Genomic DNA, 25,089 nt, shown 5'->3' with positions numbered 1-25,089 from the left:
GTAATCTACAATGTTCAATTTGCAACTTTTACAAAATAATTTTATTCTAAGACTTATATGTTTATATTACTATTTTATGGCTTTTATTAAATGTTATTTTTAATTTTTGTAATTAAAAAATATAAAGATAGAAAAAAATGATATAAAGCTTTATTCCTTTATTTGTTAAACTAATTCACATTATAAAACTAGATTTTCCAATATTTAAATTTTAGAAAAGTCTAAAAAGTTAAGGAGAAATATATTTTAATTTAATTTTTAAAGAAAACATATGTCAAAACATGAAGAAGATATTCTTACATATTGTCAAACTTATTTATTTCATTTAGTGAGTTGTCTTATTAATGGTAGCAAAGATATTCTTACATATTATCAAACTTATTTATTTCATTTGAGTGAGTTGTCTATCATATTAATGGTAGCTATAAAGTTTCAACCAAACAAAAATTAAAGTGAAAAAACAAAAGCTAACTCATGACTGTAGCAAGGATGCAACCAATAAGATTAGAAATAAATACTTTTTTGCAAATTAGTAAAATATAAATATATTTTAGAACTATATAGAGTTAAAAGTTTTTGAAAAATAAAAGAATATAATTGAATACTTTAATTGGAAAGTAGCATTTCATTGAATGCTATAGTATCCTCCCTTCCACAGGAACTAATAAATTCCAGGAAACATCCATTCTATCGGCTGCATAGCAGCCATTTCGCAACATGTACTAAACCAAACCAAAAAAGCAAAAAAAAAAATTGATAATTTTTTTATAAAATAAAATGAAAAAGAAAAAGAAACTGAAACTCATGGTATACCATAGAAATAGTAGACAAAGCTAGTCGTGAGAGTTTGCGATTAAACTAAAACACCCTTTCACAAAAAAAAGATAGAAATCTTTGCCTATTGTTTATTAAGACATGGGATAGAGACAAACCCTAAGGGCCCGTTTGGTTGCGGGCATAGGAATAGATAATTGAGAATTGCTATTCTAGAATTGTTATTTTGGAATAAGAATTTGAATTCTCTGTTTGGTCAGACAAATTACAAATTGGAATTGAAGAAAGTTTTGAACCACAAACTGCAGGAAATAATATGCAAAAACGATAAGAGTTTTCTTTGTTTCACAGAGCAATTAAAATTTATGAGGACACATTGACCCACTTGGCCGCCTTGATCATCTCAGCATCCTTGAACTGCAATCCAACAACGAATATTTAAAAGCAATGATTAACAAGAAAAAAAACCATGACACATTCAATCTTTGGTCAGACATCATTTCTTGCCCATATTCATCCATGGCACAATAGCTACAGAGAACGTATAGCATTCGATTGGCTTTTAAGTAAACACGACAAGCACAATTTATATCCCTACAAATAAATTATAATCTTATGGTAATGAATTTGCAACAATGGCAATGCTTAGGTTTTTCATTGGTAGATACTGTTAATATCACACAACCAGAACTCAAAGAACAATGATTTGGAATGGAGCTGCTGGGACACCTGAAAGGAAATGTGTAGTTCCGTAGAAATCAAATAATTTCTGATTGTGGGCCAAAGTTTAGCAGTTCGAAACCTTTGTTGCCCATGATTTTGTCGAAAAATATTATTTTTGCGCTTGCCAGAAAATGAGAATGAGAATAGCAATTCCAATTATAAGTGTTTTGGAGAATGGACAAATGCTCATTTTTGAGCAAAATGGGAATATGTATTCCCATTCCCAAAAATCCTATTTGACGCAACAAACCGAAAATTAAAAACGAATTCTAATTTTCTATTCCTATTCTGATTGTATTCCAGCAACCAAACGGGCCTAAAGCATCGTAAGCGCCCGTTGTGGATTCGAAGGCATACAATTGCGCCTGCAATTTTTCCTCATAGGTGTTCATTTGTAACAGTCCGGATTGTTAACGCAGGGTTTCGGATTTCGACTGTCCGGATAACTAATGGGTAAGAAATCTTTAATGTTTTTCATTTGAAAATGTTTCGACGTGGTTCATATATCTGCATTCTTTGTCACATCCATCAGTAGTCTGATGCATTGTTTTTGGACTGAAAATTGTGGGTGCTTACTTTTGGTTTTGGACAGCGAGGATCAAGGTTCACGAGTTGCGCACAAAGAGCAAGTCAGATCTACTTAATCAGCTGAAGGAACTGAAGGCCGAGTTGGCACTGCTTAGGGTAGCTAAGGTTACGGGAGGAGCCCCCAACAAGCTTTCAAAGATGTCCGTGTCTTTTCTTTAATATTGAGGTTTTTCGGGTTTTCCATATAATGTTGAGATAGGTGCTATTTTATAAATATTTGTGGTTGTTAGGGTTTAGTGCAGTTATTAGGGGTTTTTTAATGTCTTTGTGGGTTTTGATTTGCATCGCCATTCTGTTTTGAGGTAATTTAAAACTTTGTACATGTTATTTTTGTTTGAGGTTTCATTTTATCTTGTTTTGGTTCTTATAAAAATCGCTATTAATATTTATGGAGAACTTTTTTTTTTCAGCAAAGTCGTAAGGAAATCGATAGCTCAGGTTTTGACGGTTATTTCCCAAACTCAGAAATCTGCGTTGAGAGAGGCATTCAAGAAGAAGAAGTACATGCCACTTGACCTGCGCCCAAAGAAGACTCGTGCCATTAGACGACGTCTTACCAAGCACCAGGTAATGTGATCATCCAGTGATCCTGTATGATGATTCAACATGCATTTTATGCAATATAATTTTTGGAGCTATGTAGACACTGTACACAAGCTTACGTAAAACATGGGTCATGCTCTAATGCACACTGTAGCCCAGCAATTTACATCTACACCTTGCCACCTCTTAAGTTTATTACCTTTTATTTTGTTGGAGAACTTAAGTGGGATCTTGCTTGTACACCTTGTACATGGAAACCCTCTTGTATTCTGCACTTTCAAGTAGTAGTCCACACGCGAATAAGTGGAGTTTACCTTACAGTATAGCAAAACTCTTCATTATACAGCTGTCACAGGGCTTGGTCATTATCATTGAAGTCAACACTATCACGTTTCAACAGTCACCTGACCTTTTCTTCCCTCTGCTTTGAAGGCTTGGCTGTCCACTAACATGTTTTGTTCTCTCAAGACCCCATTCACTGTCACCTCTGTTATGGTCCGAGTTTTCTCTTTATGCTATTTTTTCCTTGTTACACCAGGGCATTTTGGGTCAATGTTCTTCATACTGTAACCTTTGGTAGATTAGTTGTAAAAATTAATTCTTGAAATTCTAGTTATAAAAAGATGTATAAGAATTACAGTTCAAATCAAACTTTGGCAAGTTCGTAAAATAGTGAAATCACAAATACTAAATACTAAACTTTTAAATGCTTGAATACTAAATAAAATTTGACAAATGAAAATGTTGAATTGGAGATTTCAATTATAGTGAAAATAACACAAGATGATTACATTGAGTAGTATGATATCATAATAATTACAAAATTCAAATGTAGTAAATTGAGGCCTCTATTCATCCTCAAACTCTTTGCCATTGGAACTAGTAGACTCCTCATGGTCGGCCTCTACCAAACTAACACTTACCAGCCTTGCATTTGATTATTGGTCAATGGTAGATCCACCACTAAATTGGGTCCTCCTGTGCCGAAGTTTCCATATCAATATTGGCTTCCTTAGAATAACCCCGTAAGAGTGGCAAATTTGGTCTACTCAGTGAATTGTATTGGTATCTTTGGAATCACACACCTTCTAAATGGCCCTAAATAGCTCTGCCTTCACCTCCACACTTTGTATTAGTGTAGTTGAATCAGGCCTAGTCTTGTACCATTTAGGATTCAATGAATAGGCAACTGTGTGCAAGGGAGTGTTGAGCCTTTCCCAGTTACGATGAATGATAGGCTGAATGTGCTCATTATAGAATGCTAATGTGGGTCCTCTCATATGACAACCCCCATTTGGTCAAGTATAGAATCAATGCACTAATACACCTTTCCAAAGCTAGGTGTATTTGCATCTCCATATTTGATGAATTGGAAAGTTGGAACAATGATGGATAATTGTAATGTCCCCATTTTTAGCAGGTTCCTGTAGTTGGCTTGGTTAGTTCACCATCACAACCCTCGTGAGCTGATAGTGGGATTTGAGGGTCTCAAATGTGTGGTTATAGGCTTTTCTGCAACTTGGCTTACTATTTATAGTAAGTCATGCTGTTGGGTCCGATGAGATCAGTTGAGTTAGAGGAGTTGTGTATGCTCTCGGTTTTTATTTCGGGCTTCCAGTTTGGGCTCAAAGAATCTGTGAGGGAGCGTCTATTTATAATAAGTCACCCCATTAGGTTCATTCATCGTCGTTCATCATCATGATCACTTTGGTATTGTCAGATTTCGATTCTGATGCTTCTTCAATTGTTTTCGCAAGACAGGTGAATTATTATTATTATTCATCTAAATACGTTGAGGTTGCTATTTTTGTTGGTGTTGTTGGTTGGTCACCTTAGTATCATAGCTTGTTGGAACCAGGATGAGAAGTTCTAAATCGTGTGAATAAGAAACAGTGGCCTTGTGTGTCAAAATATTAAGTTATGCTGGAAAAGGTCATTTTTGGAGCCAAAAGCAATTAATACATTATATTAATGACACTTAATTATATTTTAATGTTGTTTAAGTGGAGTTCTTTTGGTAAACTGGTGCCATTTGGAGATTGTAATTATAAGGACATTTGATGAGAAAAGCATTCGATTATTCAATTCATTATTTGCTTTTGTTGCCTGTGAAGAGTTTTTGAGTTGTTTGTAATTTGCCCTTGCTGAAGTATAAGGGTTTGGATTTGAGAAGCCCCTGGTAATTCACAGCTGAGGTATTGTGAATTAATTCTGAGAGTTGTTATAGTCTGAATTGTGGAGTCTTCCTTCTGTTTTGACTGTAGCTGGGAGACATTGTTGTGTGGGAACTTAATTGCATTTCAGCCTGCGAATTGGGAAGGAGGGTTTGTGGCATCATTACCTAAGTTCAGCCAGTTCTAGTGTGGATATTAATTTGTGCAAAATTGCAGTCATTCCTTGATCCACGCGTGAGCTAATTGGAGCTGTTGTGATCAAAGTACACTTGTGTGTGGGGGTTTGGAGATGTCTGTGCATATTTCAGAGGCTGCCATTCATTCATATCTAGAGCAGCAATTGGCTTGTTTATAATCCGCGAAGACCTCTATACAGCCTGCTGTTATAAATGTGGAGGCCTGCGATTGTTTCCTTGGTGGCCTAGTTCAATTTCTAGTGGTTTGCAATCAGGTTGCTAGTCAAGGAAAATCCACCTTTATTGCAAATTAAGGTTCTTTATCACTTAATGTAATTTTCAGTACATGATTTGAGCAAATTAACTTGCAGCATCAAGCTTTTGTTAAAAAATAGATCAATTCAGTATTTGTTTTCAGAATTTTAGTATAAAGCATTTATATTCTAAAAACACAAAAATAAAGAAATACATTCCAATGTCATATACAATTATAACATTGTTGTGCGCCAAGTGTTTGATGAAATGTCAAACCATTGATTTGTAAAGAAAATTGATGTTTGTTTAAGCTATAACCGGCTTGGGTTATTACAATAATATATTTTGCATCACTCCAAATTAAATCACTCTTCATTGTATCCTTCACCCTCCCTTCACCCTCCTTCCCTGCTCTGTCAATTCCAATCTGACATTGTAACCATGAGGTGCAATGACTCTTGCAACTCAATCGTTCTCATGCCCTTTTAGGTCTGTCTTCAATGGGCTTGTGAGGATTGTGTTTACTTCTGACTGCCATATAGTCGTGTCTCCTACCATTGAGGTGTTTAGAGAATCATCAACATTTCACATTTTCAATGACTGTACACGCTGTCATCTTATTGTAGCACAGCCAAATGTTACTGAATTGTGCATAATGTTCTTTTGATATTTTATATAACCATTTCTTGCAAAGGCTTAGCCCTCTCTTGTCAAACCTGAATAACATCCCCAAACAAGTCCTCGGAGCATTTTTACGCATTCTCATAGTGTTTAATGTCGCTTCCTTATCTTTTTATCATGAATTTTCATAATAATGTCTGACTTGTTTTTAAAGAACTTACGGCAGTCCTAGAAAATCTACATGACACTATTACTTCTTTTGCACTTTAATAATACTCTGTCAACACTTGGATGGTAACAAGAATCAAATAATTAGGATTTCACCATCACTATGCCTTTCCTTTAGACCTTAAAGTTATAACAATGAGACAAGTAATCAGAGATCAAAAAAATTTCAAATCATTTAGGCGTGAACTGTATTTGTTTTTTTTTTATTGGTAAAGTGTAAGGATTCTTAGCCAGACCCTTTCTCCATGTGAGGCCACAAATGGGTACCTCGGCCCCAACATTAATGCTCCGTCATCCTGCTTGCATTAGCTTACAACTGTCTTGATCGTCCTCCAACTGCCTCCTCTGCAATCTCCTTTGACTCCTCTCATGTTTAGCTTTCAAGAAATCGTCAAGTACATTATAGTCTATATTAAATGAAAGATGTCAACGTCATGCATTTGATCAATCATAAAAGTATCATAATAAATGTTCTTTGCTTGATTTCCTCTTATATACAATTTTCTCTACCTTCACACTCCAAATGTTGATTCTTCCCACAAAAAAGTTTTGAAAATGACTCATCTTCAAGGAATGCAACTTTTCTTTTACCAAGAATCTGATCGGATATGAAACTTGGAAAATATTTAGAACTATGTTTCAAATTCAACAGACTCCCCTCATTGTGCTTGTCTGATTTCATATCATCCTCATATATCAGATATATTTTGGCTCACAGGATGAACTAAAAAATATCTCGCCTTATGAATGCATACCATGAATTTTATCGAGTTCAATATTATCATCAGGCCTGCTATCTTCATCATGATGCTGATGGAATTGATTGCATAGAAGATCCTCTTCGAAAGACGGCTTCAAGAACACAGAGAACTCGGACATCCTTCTAGGAGAATCTTCATCCGGTTCCACAGATGCTCCATTACATATAATATGAGTAAATAGCATATTATGATCATTCTGATACTCACCATCTGTTTTGTCTAGATAACATGATTCATGCTTGGAGGAGACTTCCTGAACTTGCCTGTACAACGAATCTGTTCAAGGTTGATCTGGAGCTTGATCAAAAACTAAATCATTTGTTTGTTTACTACATACAACTTTATAAAATTCCATGCACCTTAACCTTAGATAATTTAGTAATCAAGACGTGACGGATCAAATATATAGATGCAATTTTAAACTAGTCTAGAATGCGCTTTAACTCCTATGCAAGGGAGACAAACTAGACACAGATTCGGAAATAATTAAATATTTCACAATATCTATGATAATAAAGTTTAAAATGCTATAAATGATCTCGTCCACTTGTCTGTCATATAAATTATTTATAGAACTTGAAAAATAGTTATAAGGGACACAACTTAATAATATTTTAGACTCTAGAATTCAAAATAAATAAATATGCTTACAGATTATGCTGAAAACCAAAAAATGGAGCAGCAAGAAGCTTCTCCTTCTATCGCACATCCCATATACCTGCACCAAAAATTGTTAGATATAAATAAATGGCAATAGGAACATGAATTTGACGCTCATATGCTCCTGTTTGTAGTCAGAACTAATATCTATGCTATCGTGCATATTGTTTTGAATAGCACTCAACATGGTGATGATGCGCTTCAAGACACTCTAAAACAGAGTGCTTTCTGTCTCATATTGATTTTGTTGGGGCTCTTGACATAGCAACTTCTGTGCAGGTTCAGTCTTGATGCTGGGTAAGAATTCTGGAGTGCTCATTAATCATAATAGAGACTAATGCTGATACCATATTTGATATGTTTTAATACAATACTCTCTCTTTTCTTTTGTACATTTTCCATGGTGCCAATGATTACTTTCAAATCTAAAAATCTCTGATATGATTTGTTCGATCCAACATTTGCTGACTGTTCAACTTCCTTTCCATTGCCTGTTTTTTCCATCCAGATGCAAAGTTGGACATAAAGGAACTTCCATATTTTGGCAGAATCATTGCCTCTACAAGCCTTTACATGGAGGAAGAGAGAAGAATTAAAAGTATAACATCATTATAGATGCTCAGGATAACTATCCGGCATAAAATTGGCTTCATCGTCCTGGAGCGGTATAAGAATTTGTAGAAGATAATAATATCACAACTGATGCTTCTGGTGACTAACTGTCCGAGTCCTCCAAACTTCAATTCAGAATATTATCATATTGAATAATATTCAAGTTTTTAGAAAACTTAAGACCAGAATTGTAAAGACTTTCAAATCTCTGAGAATTAACTTTTCTATCATTATTTTGTTGCTCCTCTATCAGCAAATTTCTATCAGCTCCATTTAGAGATATCAATTTTTATTCATGTTGGGCTAAGAAACTCCATTTCCAAGCCTTATACCACTGTAGAACAGTTCTGTATAACATATAGCAGAAGTCAGAAAATCTTTTATCTTTGCACTTTCATACTTGATTCCCTCCAAGCAATAATTGGTGACGGCAGTTCCCTTTTCTGTGCCTACTTTGTCCGTTGTATGAGTATTTGGATTCTTACACAATATTATGCCAACATGATTCAACCATCCATAGTTTAGGCATGTGAATGTGTTGGATGTTTTATTTTCCTGCTGGTGAGTTTCCCATTGTATTATCTGATAATATTCATTCCTGAATATTTGAAGTACAAATGACTGGGACGAGGCAATAGTCCATCAGTAAAAGAAATACTCTTTGACTAATTCCTCAATATGCTTTGGGATCTTAATTTTGACATCGATGACCAATTTCAACAATCTCAAGAATCTTCATCATTATTTCTCAAATGGATACTCTTAATTTGCAAAAAAATGGGCTGTATCAGTGGCTCTTATTGGGGACATATGCCCCTTGTGGGTGTCATGAGATTCCAGCTATCTCTGGAGGAGCAGACTGCATCTGTGCCTCACATGATGTAAGGCAAAATTCGGTGGCACCAGGCTCCCCCAAATTTAACACTGCTTCTTTCCTCTATTGAATACATAATTCTGATCATGTAATACTTCAGATCTCCTGGATATTATATCATATCATTCCTTAGTAAGATCTGATCCATTAGCAAATAAAAGTAAAACATAATCATCACATGACATGTGCTTTCCTTTCATCATTTGTTTAGGATTAGCATTTACCTTTTCCTTATCAAAAGGATAATCTGAAAACGAATAAATTTGATCACTTGCTTCACTCATTTGATTAGTATACATGGAAGAAAAATCCTCAAAAGAATTATATTATCATAGAGTTTTCAGGGATACTTACCTTGGTATGCTGCTCATACTTCATACCTATATCAAATGCGTCACACTTATGAGCAATACTTATTGCTGCTATTTCATCTGTGCAAATTCTGGTATGTGTCTCATGTTTAGCTTTCGAGAAATCATCAAGTACATTATAGTCCTTATTAAATGAAAGATGTCCAGCATAATGCTTTTGATCAATCATAAAAGTATCATAACAAATGTTCTTTGCTTGATTGTCCTCTTGTATACAATTTTCTCTACTTTCGCACTCCAAATGGTTATTCTTCCCACATAAAGGTTTTGAAAATTACTCATCTTCAAGGAATCCAACTTTTCTTTTACCAAGAATCTGATCAGATATGAAACTTGGAAAATATTTAGAACTATGTTTCAAATTCAACACACTCCCCCATCGTGCTTGTCTGATTTCATATCATCCTCATATATCTGATATAATTTTGGCTCATAGGATGAACTTAAAAATATCTCGCCTCGTGAATGCATACCATGAATTTTATCGACTTCAACATTATCATTAGGCCTGCTATCTTCATCATGATGCTGATGGAATTGATTGCATAAAAGATCCTCCCTAAAAGACGGCTTCACGAACACAGAGAACCCAACCATCTTTCTAGGAGAATCTTCATCCGGGTCCACAGATGCTCCATTACATATAATATTAGTAAATAGCATATTATGATCATTTTGATACTCACCATCTGTCTCGTCTAGATAACATGATTCATGCTTAGAGGAGACTTCTTGAACTTGTCTTTACAATGAGTCTGCTTGAGGTTGATTTGGAGCTTCATCAAAAACTAAATCATTTGTTTGTTTACTTTGATGGAACAAAGATCTTTTTTGAACATGTTTCTCAATATACCTGTGATATTTTACTTAAAGTAAATCAGAGATCTCTTCTACACTAAGAAGATCATCTTCCCTATAATCATTGGTATTAGATACTTTCATGTAATTTTCATCATTGATGGGTTCTTCCTCAGACTGTCAAAAGATTTCTTCTTCATTCGAATCTGAAACATCATTATGTTCTTCTATTACTTCGGTATCTTTTTCTTCATCCTTAATAGCTTCTTCCAATATTTGAAGAAGAAGCTTCACATTAGGGTCCTTCGGCGAGATTCTCAACTCGAGAATTTTGTTTAGAAATTTCTTGTAAGGAGGCTTGAGGTTTGATGGAATGTCATGATAAGTGTTTATCATTCTCAAAAACAAATGTGCTGAAGTCTCGCCTTCGTATCTTTCTAAATTAAAAAAGGGCACTGAGTAGAGACATGTTAGGGTCCTCTTCCATGTTGCAGCTTTGGTCTTCACACCATTCATAACACATCCTCTTCATTGCTTGCATCATGAAATTCATATAGGAACCATTGTTCAAACTCTTTTCAAGACGAGATACATTGTGTGGGTAATGATTCATACGTCTATCTCGCATTGTCCTTTAATGTTCTAACAAACATCTTCAACACTTGATCTTCTGCATTGACCTCATAGTCTTCTATGAATGTATAAAATGCATCCAAATGCTGAATGGTTTGAGTCATCCCATTCTTCGTGGAATTTTGGTACAAGTTGTGAAAGTTTTGGGGATGACTTGCTAGGCTCATAATTGAACTTTTTGAAATCGAATGGCCTGATGTCATCCGGAATAAAGGCTTCCTTTCGAATGATCGATACATTTGAAAGACTATCTACCATTTCCTTCTGAGTCTTCTCCCTCAGTAGAGTCATTGATGATCTGGGTACACTCCCTTTTCTTGAAGTACCAATCAAAATTTTACCGAAACATGCCACCTCAAAATGGAGGAAATGAATTGTCGCCAAGAATCTAAGTTCTTCTCTCCAGTAGAATACTTCTCATCAAAGATCAAATTTGCAGCAAAAGCTTAAAGAAAAATATGCAATTCCTCTAGAAGATGAAATCTCTAACAAGCAATTTAGAATTTACGAAACAAAATCATTAGAGATCAAAATCTTCAAGGGAACCTGTTAACTTAGAATTTTAAATATATCAAAATACTTTAATAAATCAAATAGAATTCTAACTCTTACTAGTCTGAAATTAGAAACTCTTAAGGAGTATTTTGCAACTTGTTTCAAAATAGTTGCCAATCTATTGGTTCCCAAAACCGCAGATTGGAATCCTTCAAGTCTTGCCAACTCGATACTAGGATAGCCAACTGGTTATGGCCAACTTGACAAGACCGATCAAATCGATCCAAGTCTTCTGCACTTGTGGCTTTGCAAGGCCAAGGTGAGTGTACCTGATCCTAAACAAATCACTCAAGTCCAAGATATGTAATAACCTCAACCGGTTATAACTTCAACAAATACCAAATTCCTTAATAATTCAGTCATTTGACATTTCGTCAAACACTTTGGACACAAGGAATATAACGCTGACTTGAATGCTGATTGTTCCTTAATGCCAAACTAAAAGAGATATGCTGGCAAACTCCAAATGACTAAAAGAGATATGCTTGCAAACTCCGCATGACTAACAATGGCAATGCAAATATATTTTTTCGTATTTTATTGGAACATATAAATCTTCAACAATGAGACTTAAGGCAATGCATACTATGATTTAAATGATATTCTAATTCCCTTTGACAGCTCCTGAAATGAAATTCTAATATAAATCAGTCTGCAACAGATTTTGAAAACCCTACCAATGCCCTAAATATCTAACCCTCAAACAATGCAAAATGTAGTAGATAAAAACTTGGAATTGCTCCAAAAATCTGAATTATATTGTAGCAAATCACTATAGCAATGACACTATAGCAGTGTTATTGTAGCAGCGTACTGTAGTAGCGATAGTGTAGCAAATCGGTACTGTAGCAAATTTGTATTGTAGCAATATCCGACTTATTCCTTCGATCTTACTCCACAAATTTGGCCCTAGGCCACAAATTTGACACAATGAAAAGACTAATTTGTCTTCTCCAACAGCGACAACCCTTCGAAAGATATTTCACCACCTTAGTTATGCAAATCAATTGGAGCATTCGTTCCCAACGATCAATGTAGCAATTGCAGAAATCCTTGGCTTCACAAGTTGTTCGGTAGAGTAGATGGCAACACATTCGATGATCAACAATGAGACTGCCATCCCTATTTATTCTTTTCCTCCAATAGATGGACCTCCTTCCGGAAGAAGTAAAATAATATTTAATTCCACCTTTTAGAAGATTCTTTTAATTTATTTAATTAACTTTAGTCACTCATAATTAAATTAATTAAATATAAAATCATCTTTTAATTTTAATTTATTTAATGATTTTATAAGAAATTAATTTAATCAATTTTTCCTTATTCCTTCACTTAGCCTTCGGAGAGTGTAAAGGCTAAGAACTCCATTAAGAGGCTAAAAAGATGAGGACATTACAAGATACTTATAGCAGATCGATTAGAATTTGAATGCAACGAAAGTTTCCCAAATGGCAAAATTATAGAAAACTTTTAAACTTGAAAATTATGAATTGAGAATAATAAATGAATGTATAAATGTGAAGGTGTTTTTAAACAAAAAGATTTATTATGGATGATTATAACAAATGAATATATCAATTCTTCAAAGGAAAAATATGAAATAATTGCGATCGTATGGATTATGAATTATGAATAAAATAAGACCAGTGTTAGAATTGAAAGGGCAAACAGAATCAATATTATAAGTTCTACGTACAACTTTTTAAAATTCTATGCACCTTAACTATAAATAATTTAGTAATCAAGATGCGACGGATCAAATAAGTAGATGAAATTTCAAACTAGTCTAGAATGTGCTTTAACTCCCATGGCAAGGAGACAAACTAAACATAGATTTGGAAATAATTAAATATTTCACAATATCTCTGATAATCAAGTTTAAAATGCTATAAATGATCTCATCCACTTATCTGTCATATAAATTATTTATAGAACTCAAAAAAATTTATATAGGACGCAACTTAATGATATTTTAGACTCTTAGAGTTTAAAATAAATAATTATGCGTACAGATTATGCCAGAAGTAAAAGTGCACTACAGACACTCCTTACGGATGATCCATCCAATGCAGTTAGACTCCATAATTGCATAAAAAATTTATTCAATAATCCAACATCCATGGGCTTAGTTCAAAAGTCCATTTCTTTGCCAATGAAAGAATGTACTATATCAAATGTGTAATAACTTGGATATGTAAACATTTTAGGAAATTCTATCTGAATATGAACTGTATCCTTGATTCCTTAGTAGTCTATATTTATATACTGGCAAGAGGTATCAGGAGCCATTTTCAAAATATTGCACCTGTTTGTAACAAATAACTGACTACATCTAAAATTCTTAACACGATCTTAAGTAATTGCAACCGGAAATTCAAATTTCACATCTTTTGCTATAAGTGGTAACCAAAACTTAATTCAAAACTTTCGCTCAAGAATCCCAAACTCCATATATATGCACAGATCCTTTGTCTTCTGCTTGTGTTCAATAAACTGGGCAGATCCTTTGTCTTTCGCGTGTGAACTCCTCGATAATTTGCATCAGTTGTGGCAAAACATGATCCTGTTATTGTGCACGGAGGTCAGAGTGTACAAAGTTGGTGCTACATATGTGAATAAGACCAGCACTGTCCGAACAAATGGTGCCGCTTAATCTTAATTCACCCATGATCAAAACCTGTAATGTACAGAATATGATTCCAATTGTGGCAATGCAGATGCCAGCACTTTGGTTTGAGAACCTCAATTGTTCTCAGCCCTTCGTTCTCAAATAACATGCATGATGCATAATAGTTGATATATATCTGTCCAATCCTCTTCTTCTTTATTGTGCATCTTAGAGATTTGCGATAAACATCAAATATCATTAGATTAAAATCTAAAAAATAAATAAAAATGATTGGCAACATAGATCCCCTGCCCATGAGTATTATCGCTAAATAATTTTGACTGTAAAATTGAAGCGTCCAATGTTCCTTTTACAAAAACAAGTCATCGCTTGTTATGCTTGAGCCGATGCCACCATCTGGAAAATTGCTTTGAGGTCAACCTCATATTTTTCCTCAATACTTTCTTCACCGTAAACAAAAAAATGGAGTGACAAGAAGCTTCTCCTTTAGCGCACATCCCATATACCTACACCAAAAATTGTTAGATATAAATAATGGGCAATAGAAATATGAATTTGATGCTCATATGCTCCTGTTTGTAGTTAGAATTAATATCTCTGCTATCGTGCATATTGTTCTGAATAACACTAACTATGGTGCTGATGCACTTCAAGACACTCTAAAACAGGGTGCTTTCCGACAGTCTCACATTGATTTTGTCGGGGCTCTTGACATAGCAACTTCTGTGCAGGTTCAGTCTTGATGTTGGTTACGAATTCTGGAGTGTTTGTTAGTCATAATAGAGATTAATGCTGATATCATATTTGATATGTGTTAATACAATACTCTCTTTTTTTTTTTAATGTTTTCCATGGTGCCAATGATTACTTCCAAATCTAAAAATATCTGTTATGATGAGTTCAATCCGACATTTGCTGACTGTTCAACTTCCTTTCCATTTCCTGTTTTTTACATCCAGATACAAAGTTGAGCATAAAGGAACTTCCATATTTTGGCAGAATCATTGCCTCTACAAGCCTTTACATTGAGGAAGATAGAAGAATTCAAAGTATAACATCATTATAGATGCTCAGGATAACTATCCGGCATAAAATTGGCTTCATCCTCTTGGAGCGGTAAAAGAATTTGTAGAAGATAATAATATCACAACTGATGCTTCTGGTGACTAACTGTCCAAATCCTCCAAACTTCAATTCAGAATGTATCACATTGAAGAATATTCTATGTTACCCCAAGTTTTTGGGACGAGGGGACGGGGAAATGGGTTTCCGGGACTTTTTTGTTTTTGCCAAAATAGGGGACGGCAGGGGACGGCTTTATATATATATATATATAGCTGAATTTTCAAATATATTCATCAATTCTACATTCATCACAGCAACATGGTTTAAAATTATCAATTCCATTCATCAAATACTGATTCATCAATGATCATAGAGCATAGCAATCAGCATCTAATCAAATAATCATAGAAAATTCTAAATAGCATCATTTTCAATCATCATTTAAGTACTTAAAATACTGTTAGTACATAATGAAATGAATCAAATAAGAGAATGAAAGACATCAACTCTCAATAAAATGGATACTTTGAATAGATAAAGACTCAAACTTTAAAGTTTTAAAGTATCAACTATAGAGTATCAGTGATCATATTGATATATAACCATTCCATCAATGTATCAACTATCAATGATCATATAATATTATAATGTCAAGACAAAACACTCGAAAGTCTGAAACATCAAAGTCAAAATGAAAACAAAATCATCTATATCAAAGTCACTATCACTATCATCCGGAGCCTCAAAATGAAAATGACAGCTGCCCTTAATCATTTATTTTATAATATATTTTATAAAACAATTGATTTCCACAAGTCCGGGTCCGCAGATGACTGGAAAATCATTTTGTAATGGTTTTTTTGAGTTTAATAAATTTTAATAGGAAACTTTTTATGCAGTCCCCGGGACATTAGGAAATGGAAAAACAGTCCTCAGAATGGTCAACGTGGTTTGAAAACTCATTGACTGTTTCCGAAGTTTTGGGGACGGGTTTCCTATTTTCTTCTCTAGGTGGGGACGTTTGGGAAACGTCCCCTGCCGTCCCCCCGTCCCTGAAACTTCAGGTTTAGGGGTGGAAACGCATCCCCGGGTAACATAGAGAATATTCAAGTTTTTAGAAAACTTAAGTCCAGAATGGTAAAGACTTTCAAATCTCTGAGAATTAACTTTCCTATCATTATTTTGTTGCTCCTCTCTCAGCAAATTTCTATCAGCTCCCTTTAGAAATATAAATTTATATTCATGTTGGGCTAGGAAATTCCATTTCCAAGCCTTATACCACTGTAGAATAGTTCTTTATAACACATATCAGAAGTCAGAAAATCTTTTATCTTAGCACTTTCATACTTGATTCCCTCCAAGCAATAAATGGTGACAGCAGTTCTATTTTCTGTGCTTACTTTATCCGTTGTATGAGTATTTGGATTCTTACACAATATTATGCCAAAATGTTCAACCATCCATAATTCAGGCATGTGAATGCGCTGGATATTTTATTTTCCGGCTGGTGAGTTTCCCATTGTATTATCTGATGATATTCATTCCTGAATCTTTAAAGTACAAATGACTGGGATGAGACAATAGTCCATCAGTAAAATAAATACCCTTTGACTAATTCTCAATATGCTTTGGGATCTTAATTTTGACATCAATGACGATTTTCAACAATCAGTTAATCATCACTCACCAACACCTCAAATCATACAATGAAAGGAATACTTTCATCACTTTTTAATACAAATATCAATCATTCAACAACAGTTGAATCACCAAGTCTGATTTGAATAGATTTCAGAAAAATACAGCTCTCTAAAATATGAAGGAAAGTGATAGGTATGCAATATTGTTGTATTTACTATATATGTATAAATCTGTTATGAAGATGCAGTAGTACTGCTCACCCCTCATCGAGAAGCTCAACCCAAGTGGGTTTGCTTGTGGGCCAAGGGGTCGAATTGATTTGGATGGTTGTTTCATGGCCGTGGGCTTAACTGTGGAAGATAGTATCCAGGTGACCTAACAAGAATTGTAGCATAAATATCTGATTGCTATTAAGCAATTATTTCTGGAAGCAATGCGGATGATGTGGTAGTGAAATGCAGTAGTCCAAGCAGTAGTCTCAGTTCCCTCAATTAAGTAGACCACCCCAAGTTGGTTTGCTTGTGGGTCAAGTGGTCAAACTCTCTTGGATGGATGTTCTGCATGCTTGGGCTTAGCTGTGGAGAAGAATCTCCTGGCGTCACATCAAACTTTCTCATCACATTCCTAATATGGTTGGATGTTGAAATGGATCAAGAAAGAAACTGGGATCATTAAGCTGTAATAATCTGAAATTATGAAGTTTGTAAGATATTTCTGCAGTAGTTGGTATGTCACATATTTGAATCCATTATTTTTTAGTTTGTAAATTTAGTAAAGAACACATTTTGTTATTTAATTTATTGGCCAATCCATCAAGGATCGTAGGATTAGTTATTCATTTGATTTTCATAAAGCAATCATAGTTGGTATTGACAAGGAAACATAATAGGGAGATGCAGCAGTAGGGATCGCCCATTTAAGTAGATTGCCCTTTGTGTTGGAGTGACTTGGTTGGTTGTTCATCACTTTTGGGCCTAGTTGTGGACAGTTAGCCGGCATCCTACAGTGCTTTCCTCCCTTCCTAAATTCAATTGCTAATGTTTAATTTGGTGAAAAGATCACTCCTGTAAATAAATTGTATTATTGGATTTGTTTGTTATTTTTGAGCGAAATCATGTTTATATGCAAAAGGGGACATTGCATTCATTTTGAAAACAAGGAATTCAAATGTGCTTTAATAACAATGTTTTTTTGACAAAACCTTGATTTGACAGGATATTTGTTACAAGAAGTTCCAACATAATTACATACTAAATTTGAGATTTTTTCCGTTTTTGTTTCAGGCTTCCTTGAAGACAGAGAGAGAGAAGAAAAAGGACAAATATTTCCCTATGCGAAAGTATGCAATTAAAGTCTAGAGTTTTGGACTATTTAGGCCTTCAACTGTAGAATTGCCAATTGTATGTCTACGGTCTTGTTTTTGGATAAAGTGAGTTTTCATTGTTGAACAGTGGTTTTTATTTACTGGCAGTATGATTTAATGTTATTGACAATGTTCATCATCGATGAAAAAGTATTTATTTTCATTGGATGTGGGGGTGACTATTTGAAATTTGTCCCCATTTTTTTGTACCCACTAAAGATTTAAATCGTTAAAGGGTTAATTTTTATCTGACACAAATATGATTTCAATAAGCAAATGACTTACAGACACCAGAGTTGCACTAGTTATTTTTGTGTATTTTATAAATAATAATAACTTATATAAATAAGCTTCATATGAATAACTGGAGGCATCCTTTTTAACCTTCTGCATTTCATTTGAGATTAACGAGTCTTATCCAGGAGTTTTGTTCACAGTTTTTTCAGATTTAATATTTATACATAATATTATCAGGATTCCTAGAGTTAAGAATGAATACATTGGCTAGATTACATGCATTATTCAAGGTTCTTCATTTTATCTTGATGTTTTGGGTCGGGACATAATTATTTAAGGTATTGTCCTATTGCTTATGAGTTATATGATGTTATGTTGGATGGTCATTTTTCAGATGGCTAAAGCTGCGATTTAGAATGTTGTAACAAGTGATATGTTAATGGCCTCTTTTTTGTGAGAAATATTAAAACAAAACAAAACTCACAACCTAACCTGAAAAACTGCTCGGGAGCAACTATTACCGAGTGCCAAAAATTTTGCTCGGTAACCAAAGAAAAGTAGATGGCAGGAGAGGTTACCGAGTGAGCTCGGTAAACACACAACTCGGTAACCAAAGGATATCGAGTGAGCTCGGTAAATGAAGAGCTCACAACTCGGTAACCAAAGATGGTGTGATTACCGAGTGAACTCGGTAGACAAAGCGATTACCGAGTGAACTCGGTAGCCACAGGAGAGTGGAGCTCGGTAGATGAAGACACCGAGTGAACTCGGTAGACACTGCAGAGAGGAGCTTGGTAGATGAAGGCACCAACTGAACTCGGTAAAGACTATAAAATTAAAAACTCAAACTAAAGAGCAAACCGAGTGACAGACTTTCAACGTGAATGATTTCACCATTAAAACCAGAGACCCAAAGCTTGAAATATTCAACAATAAACTTCACAAATACAATGAACAAGAAGCAATGGAATCATGTATGCCTGCTTTCTATTCAACTCTGATTCAAAATATATTACAAATTTGAGAGCATTCGGCTTCAACCAAAAAAAACTTTAATATAACCCTAAAACTTCAAACTTTATAAATTTTAAACTTGCAGCTCTAATGGTTGCTTACAATAACACCTGGAGCAATCACTGCTTTAACAGGACGAATGAAAACAATAAGCTATAAACTTACAGAATGACACAAAGGAGCACGTGCTACTACAGGCACGAATAACACTTCTTCCTGTTTCTGCACCAATGGATCTGCTGATCACTTTTCCTTCTTTCTTCTCTGCAACTTCTGAGCTCTTTCTCTGTCTCAACTAGCTGATTGAATGAATGATAAAACATTCATTTTGTCTTCAGCAAAATTATTTTCCCTCTCATTTTCGATTTCAAAAACTCACCTGCTCGTAATAAATTTTCTGAATGTTTAGGGTGGTAGGTGGGCGTTTGGCTCTAGGGACAAACAGACATCTGCAATAAATATTCCAACACTCCCCCTTTGTCCTGAGCCAAACAAACAAGGATCACAGCTGATCCAAATCAACTACACCAAGACACTCTCTTAGGTGTACAAAAGATTCAATGCCTAATGGCTTTGTGAAAATGTCTGCTAGCTGCTGCTCAGACTTGCAAAAATTCATTTTGATATCCCCATTCTCCACCAACTCTCTGATGAAGTGATATCTGATTTCTATGTGTTTGCTTCTCTCATGGAAGACTGGATTCTTGGACAATGCAATTGATGAGATGTTGTCACAATAAATTGTGGTTCCATCCTTTTGCCTTTCATTCAAATCTGTTAAGATCCTCCTTAGCCAAATAGCCTGACATGCTGCTGCATTTGCTGCTATATATTCAGCCTCTGCTGTAGATTGAGCAACAATAGGTTGCTTCTTGGATGCCCATGAAATTGCACCTGATCCCATATGAAACATGTATCCGGAAGTGCTCTTCCTATCATCTATACTTCCAGCCCAATCACTATCTGTGTAACCCACCTGTAAGGCCCATTTACCGTTGCATCAAAAGCCATGATTGTTAGTGAACATGGAACACCACATAATTAACCACCTGTGGGCAAGGGAGCGCGTCGCATCACCCAACAATCTCCCCTTCGACGCGCATACCAGGTGCTTACGCAGATCGGGAAGGCATCGGGGAGATTTGAATCCATGACCAGGCCAAAACTAGGCTCTGATACCACTTGTAGGGCCCATTTACCGTTGCACCAAAAGCCATGATTGTTAGTGAACATGGAACACCACATAATTAACCACCTGTGGGCAGGGGAGCACATCGCATCACCCAACACCACCAACTTGAATTCATCATTTGCAGTATACAAAATCCCAAATCCCTTCGTACCTTTCACATACCTTAGGATCCTTTTTCCCGCTTGCCAATGGGAATCCCTTGGGGTTTCCATAAATCTGGAAATCAGACTTACTGCATGCATTAGGTCTGGCTGAGTTGCAGTCAAATACATTAGGCTTCCAACCATACTCTTGTATAGTGTTGGATCCACTCTCTTGCTAGAGTCTTCCTTGCTCAACTTCAGACCTACTGCTGTTGGTGTGGGGGTTGCCTTACTGTTCTGCATTTTGAATCTCTCCAAGATCTGCCCTGCATACTTTTCTTGAGAGATGAAGATGCCATCATGCATTTGTTTTACTTCTATGCCTAGAAAGTACTTCAAGAGACCTAGGTCTGTCATTTCAAATTCACTTTTCATGACCTCTTTGAACTCACCAATTAGAGCCTTGTCATTTCCAGCAAAAATTAAGTCATCTACATACAAGATAACAATCAACACATTTTCATTTGATGCCTTGATGTAGAGAGTAGGCTCACCATTGCTTTTGCTAAAGCCATTGCTCATCAAATATGAGTCAATCCTGCTGTACCATGCTTTTGGAGCTTGCTTGAGCCCATAAAAAGCTCTCTTCAATCTATATACCTTGTTCTCTTCACCTGCAACTTCATAACCAGGTGGCTGCTCCACATACATTTCTTCTTTCAATACACCATTAAGGAAGGCGGACTTCACATTCATTTGAAATACTTTCCACTTGTGTTGAGCTGCAATTGCTATGACAGCACGCACGGTTTCCATTCTTGCAACAGGGGCATAGGTCTCATCATAGTCTCTTCCATACTGTTGTTTGTAGCCCTTGACTACTAGCCTTGCCTTATGCCTATCAATCTTGCCTCCAGCATTACATTTGGTCTTGTAAACCCATTTCACTCCAATCACTTGCTTCTTGGGAGGCAAATCAGTTAGCTCTTATGTCTCATTCCTTTGTATAGCATCTATTTCTTCATCCATGACCTTACACCATTTCTTCTCCTTAACAGCTTTTTCAAAATATATTGGATCACTATGAGAAAATAATGCAAAATTAACACTCTCATCATAATCTTCGTACCTTTCATCTTGGTATATCTCCCTAAGACTCTTGGTCTTTCTTGGTAACAGGGAGGAGAGTGTGGGATTAGAATCTTCACTACTGCTGCTTGGCCCTGACACTCGGTCATGCCTAGAGGAGCTCGGTAATGACTGAGGCTGCTTGCCTTTTCTTCTATCTGCTCTTTTTTGCTGTTCATTAGCATCCTCTTCAGTCATAATTGACACTTTACTTGAAGTGCTCGGTGACTCATCAGTTAAACCATACCAAGATTGATTTTCAAAAAATTTCACATCTCTTGAAAGCATCATCTTGTTGTTCAATGGGTCATACAATTTGTATGCCTTTGATTCTGGGCTGTACCCTGTGAAAATGCATTTCACACCTTTGTCATCAAATTGTTGCCTTTGCTCTTTAGGCACATGTGCATATGCCACACATCCAAACACCCTTATGTGTTCAACTGTCCATCTTCTTCGTAACCATGCTTTCATTGGAATTCTGTCACGGACTGCCTTTGTAGGACACCTATTAATTAGGTAAACTGCTGTAGCCACAGCCTCTCCCCAAAATTCAGTTGGGAGATCTTTCTCTTTCATCATGCTACTTGCCATTTCAACAATGGTTCTGTTCTTCCTTTCAGCCACTCCATTCTGCTGTGGTGTATAGCTGGCTGTGAGCTCTTTCTTTATACCATATTTCCTGCAAAAATTTACAAAAGAATTGGAGGTATACTCCCCTCCTCTATCTGATCTTAGGACTTTGATATAGTGTCCACATTTTCTTTCAGCTTGGGTTTTAAATTCTACAAATTTATCAAATGCTTCAGATTTATTCTTTAAGAAATACACCCATGTCCTACGACTGAAATCATCAATGAATGTCATAAAATAAGTACTCCCCCCAATGGAAGTAACTTGCATAGGACCGACTAGGTCAGTATGCACTAACTCTAATGGATATCTAGCCCTCCTAGAATTTTCAGAATTAAAGGGAAGCCTATGTTGCTTACCCAAAATACAAGCCTCACACTTGTCACAAGAATTTCCTACACGTGGCAAACCTTCTACCATTCTTTTATTTGATAACAAATTTAAACCAACATAGCCAAGATGACCATACCTGAGGTGCCATAGCCGTGAGGGGTCTTCAATCACACTCCTTAGAGCTAATTGTGTGGGAGGTGCAACACTAACTTGAGATGAGAAACATGTCTCAATTCTCAAGGGAAACATTCTGTTCTTGGTCATTTGAACTGCTTCAAGTAAATTCTTGCTCCCATCCTTTTCTTGAATGACACACATGTCATTCTCCATCAACACTTTGTATCCATTTTGAATGAGCTGACCAATGCTCACCAAATTGTGCTTCATACCAAGGGCGAAATACACATTTTGTATTTTCCTTTTCTCACCTTTCTTGGTGCAGACCATAATAGATCCTTTGCCCACAACTGGTAGGGTTCCATTGTTACCCATATTAATTTCTGATTTGAAACTCTTGTCAATGAATGAAAACAAGGTTTCATTACCACTCATGTGGTTGCTACATCCACTATCGAGGTACCAAACCTCAGGGCTTCCCTCTTCACCAATGTTACACATGATGAAGGCAGCAACATTGAGTCCACTTCCCATATTCACATCAGCCACATTTGTTTGTCCTGACTGATCACTCTGCTTCTTCCAGCATTCATTTGCATAATGCCCATATTTATGACAGTAGTAGCATTCTACATTACTCTTATTTGAGTTGTAGTTTTTCTTACCTCTTCTTGAAAAATTTTGTGAGCTACTTGCTCCATCTGCTCTTCCTGAGCTTTCTGCTGCAGCATTCTTTTGTCCTCCATTACCTCGGCCTCTACCTCTGGAGTTTTTGCCTGAGCCATTTCTTCCTCTCCCCCTTGTAAGGAAACTTGACAACAAAGAATATAACCGTTTCCACATAACCCATAATAGATCTGAAATAAACACGGAATTAAAATTCACATGCAAGAGAATAGACAACATACCCATAAAATGTGACACAAGATATACCCTGAGAAACCCTCATTGAGGGAAAAACCCAGCCTCCAAAAGCATCCATCACCATGTATTATTCAGCAAAAAATACCATTGTCATACAACTATGGAAGCCTTCATGGCCATAGCCACAACCGAGCAAACTATGTGAACAAGCATGAATCCACACATCCCATGCCATGCTTCCAACCTTCACAAATGCTCCCTTGGCTAACCTGTCAAGCCTTGTCCCGCTCGACTCTTGCCTTTCTCTTCTCCTTGTCACTCTCTCACTACAACTACCTTTGCGGCTGCTTATATAGTAGCAAGTCCCACAAAACCACTAAGTGGTATTACATAAACCATGTGCTAAAACCATGTGCTACCTAACCCACTGACCCCACATTTAATATTGGGCATTTAATTCTTTTCCCCAATATTAAATAATTACATAAAATATTATCACAATGTTACAATACAACTCATCGAGAATATTCTATGAGAATCTTTACATGTTGCACATCCATCTAGGCACAACATTACATAATAAAATAAAATAATAAAATAACAATATTATGCAATGTGTGCAACACCCATTATCTCAACAATCTCCCACTTGTTGTATACATTGCATAGAGTCAATCCGTAGCCACATAAATGCACAAGGGAACAATCCCTCCCAGCACATCCACCATCATGGATCAAAATACACCAAGTGCTCCATCCTGGTACCCGCAACAAAATCAAAGTATCTAGCATCTCGAACATGAATGATCTCACCTCCTATTATGCCACTCCCACTGGACATACATAGAAGCCATCCAAAGAGAAAACCACCCAACCTGTAGCATTAGAAGATCATAAAATCCTGTACCAACTGAAATTTCAAGCACAAAAACCTGATCCAAAGGTAATCACATGTATCCGTAGTTGTCAAAATATCCATAGCTGAAATAGCACCCACAACAAAGTGTCAAACCCATCCAACTATCCATACCTCAAATGTATAACAAGTGAATCTTATATCACCGACATATCCAATCTGCAACCTGCAATCACAAGCCTCAAGAGCAATACCTGCCACCTATATACCAAGAAGCTCCCACTGCAAAAGATAATGTCAAATCTATAACCAATCCACTCACAACATCTCAAAGAAGTGAATCCATGTAGTATCAAGAACATCCACAATACATAAACTGATATCCTGCAAGAACAACTCTCATAACAAGTCTCCAATGCTCTCCCAAGTTCACCACAACCAACAAAGGAAAGAGAAAGAAATAACCATGTCATCTCTCACATGACATACATGAGCACAAACTAGTGATCACAATTTCTGACCAATCTCAAATCCAATGTAGGAAAAATTGAACATCCAGAAAGATAATCAAGACCAGAGAAACCATGC

At 35.9% G+C, this 25,089-nt stretch overlaps 1 protein-coding gene across 1 annotated transcript; it reads left to right on the top strand.

Annotated features, from left to right (window-relative positions):
- Positions 1-1,825: 1,825 nt before the first annotated feature.
- On the top strand, positions 1,826-18,212 carry LOC149572037 (large ribosomal subunit protein uL29z). The gene is made up of 4 exons (XM_089813375.1): positions 1,826-1,950; positions 2,090-2,225; positions 2,496-2,652; positions 17,965-18,212. Exons 1-4 carry the CDS (start codon positions 1,947-1,949, stop codon positions 18,037-18,039), a joined length of 372 nt encoding a protein of 123 aa, XP_089669501.1. The 5' UTR covers positions 1,826-1,946; the 3' UTR covers positions 18,040-18,212.
- Positions 18,213-25,089: the final 6,877 nt, after the last annotated feature.

Source organism: Cupressus sempervirens, chromosome 2 (assembly GCF_028749045.1).
Source record: "Cupressus sempervirens isolate cs-2001-9-10 chromosome 2, ASM2874904v1, whole genome shotgun sequence".
NCBI classification, from domain to species: domain Eukaryota; kingdom Viridiplantae; phylum Streptophyta; class Pinopsida; order Cupressales; family Cupressaceae; genus Cupressus; species Cupressus sempervirens.
This window is presented reverse-complemented; position numbering and strand designations above follow the sequence as displayed.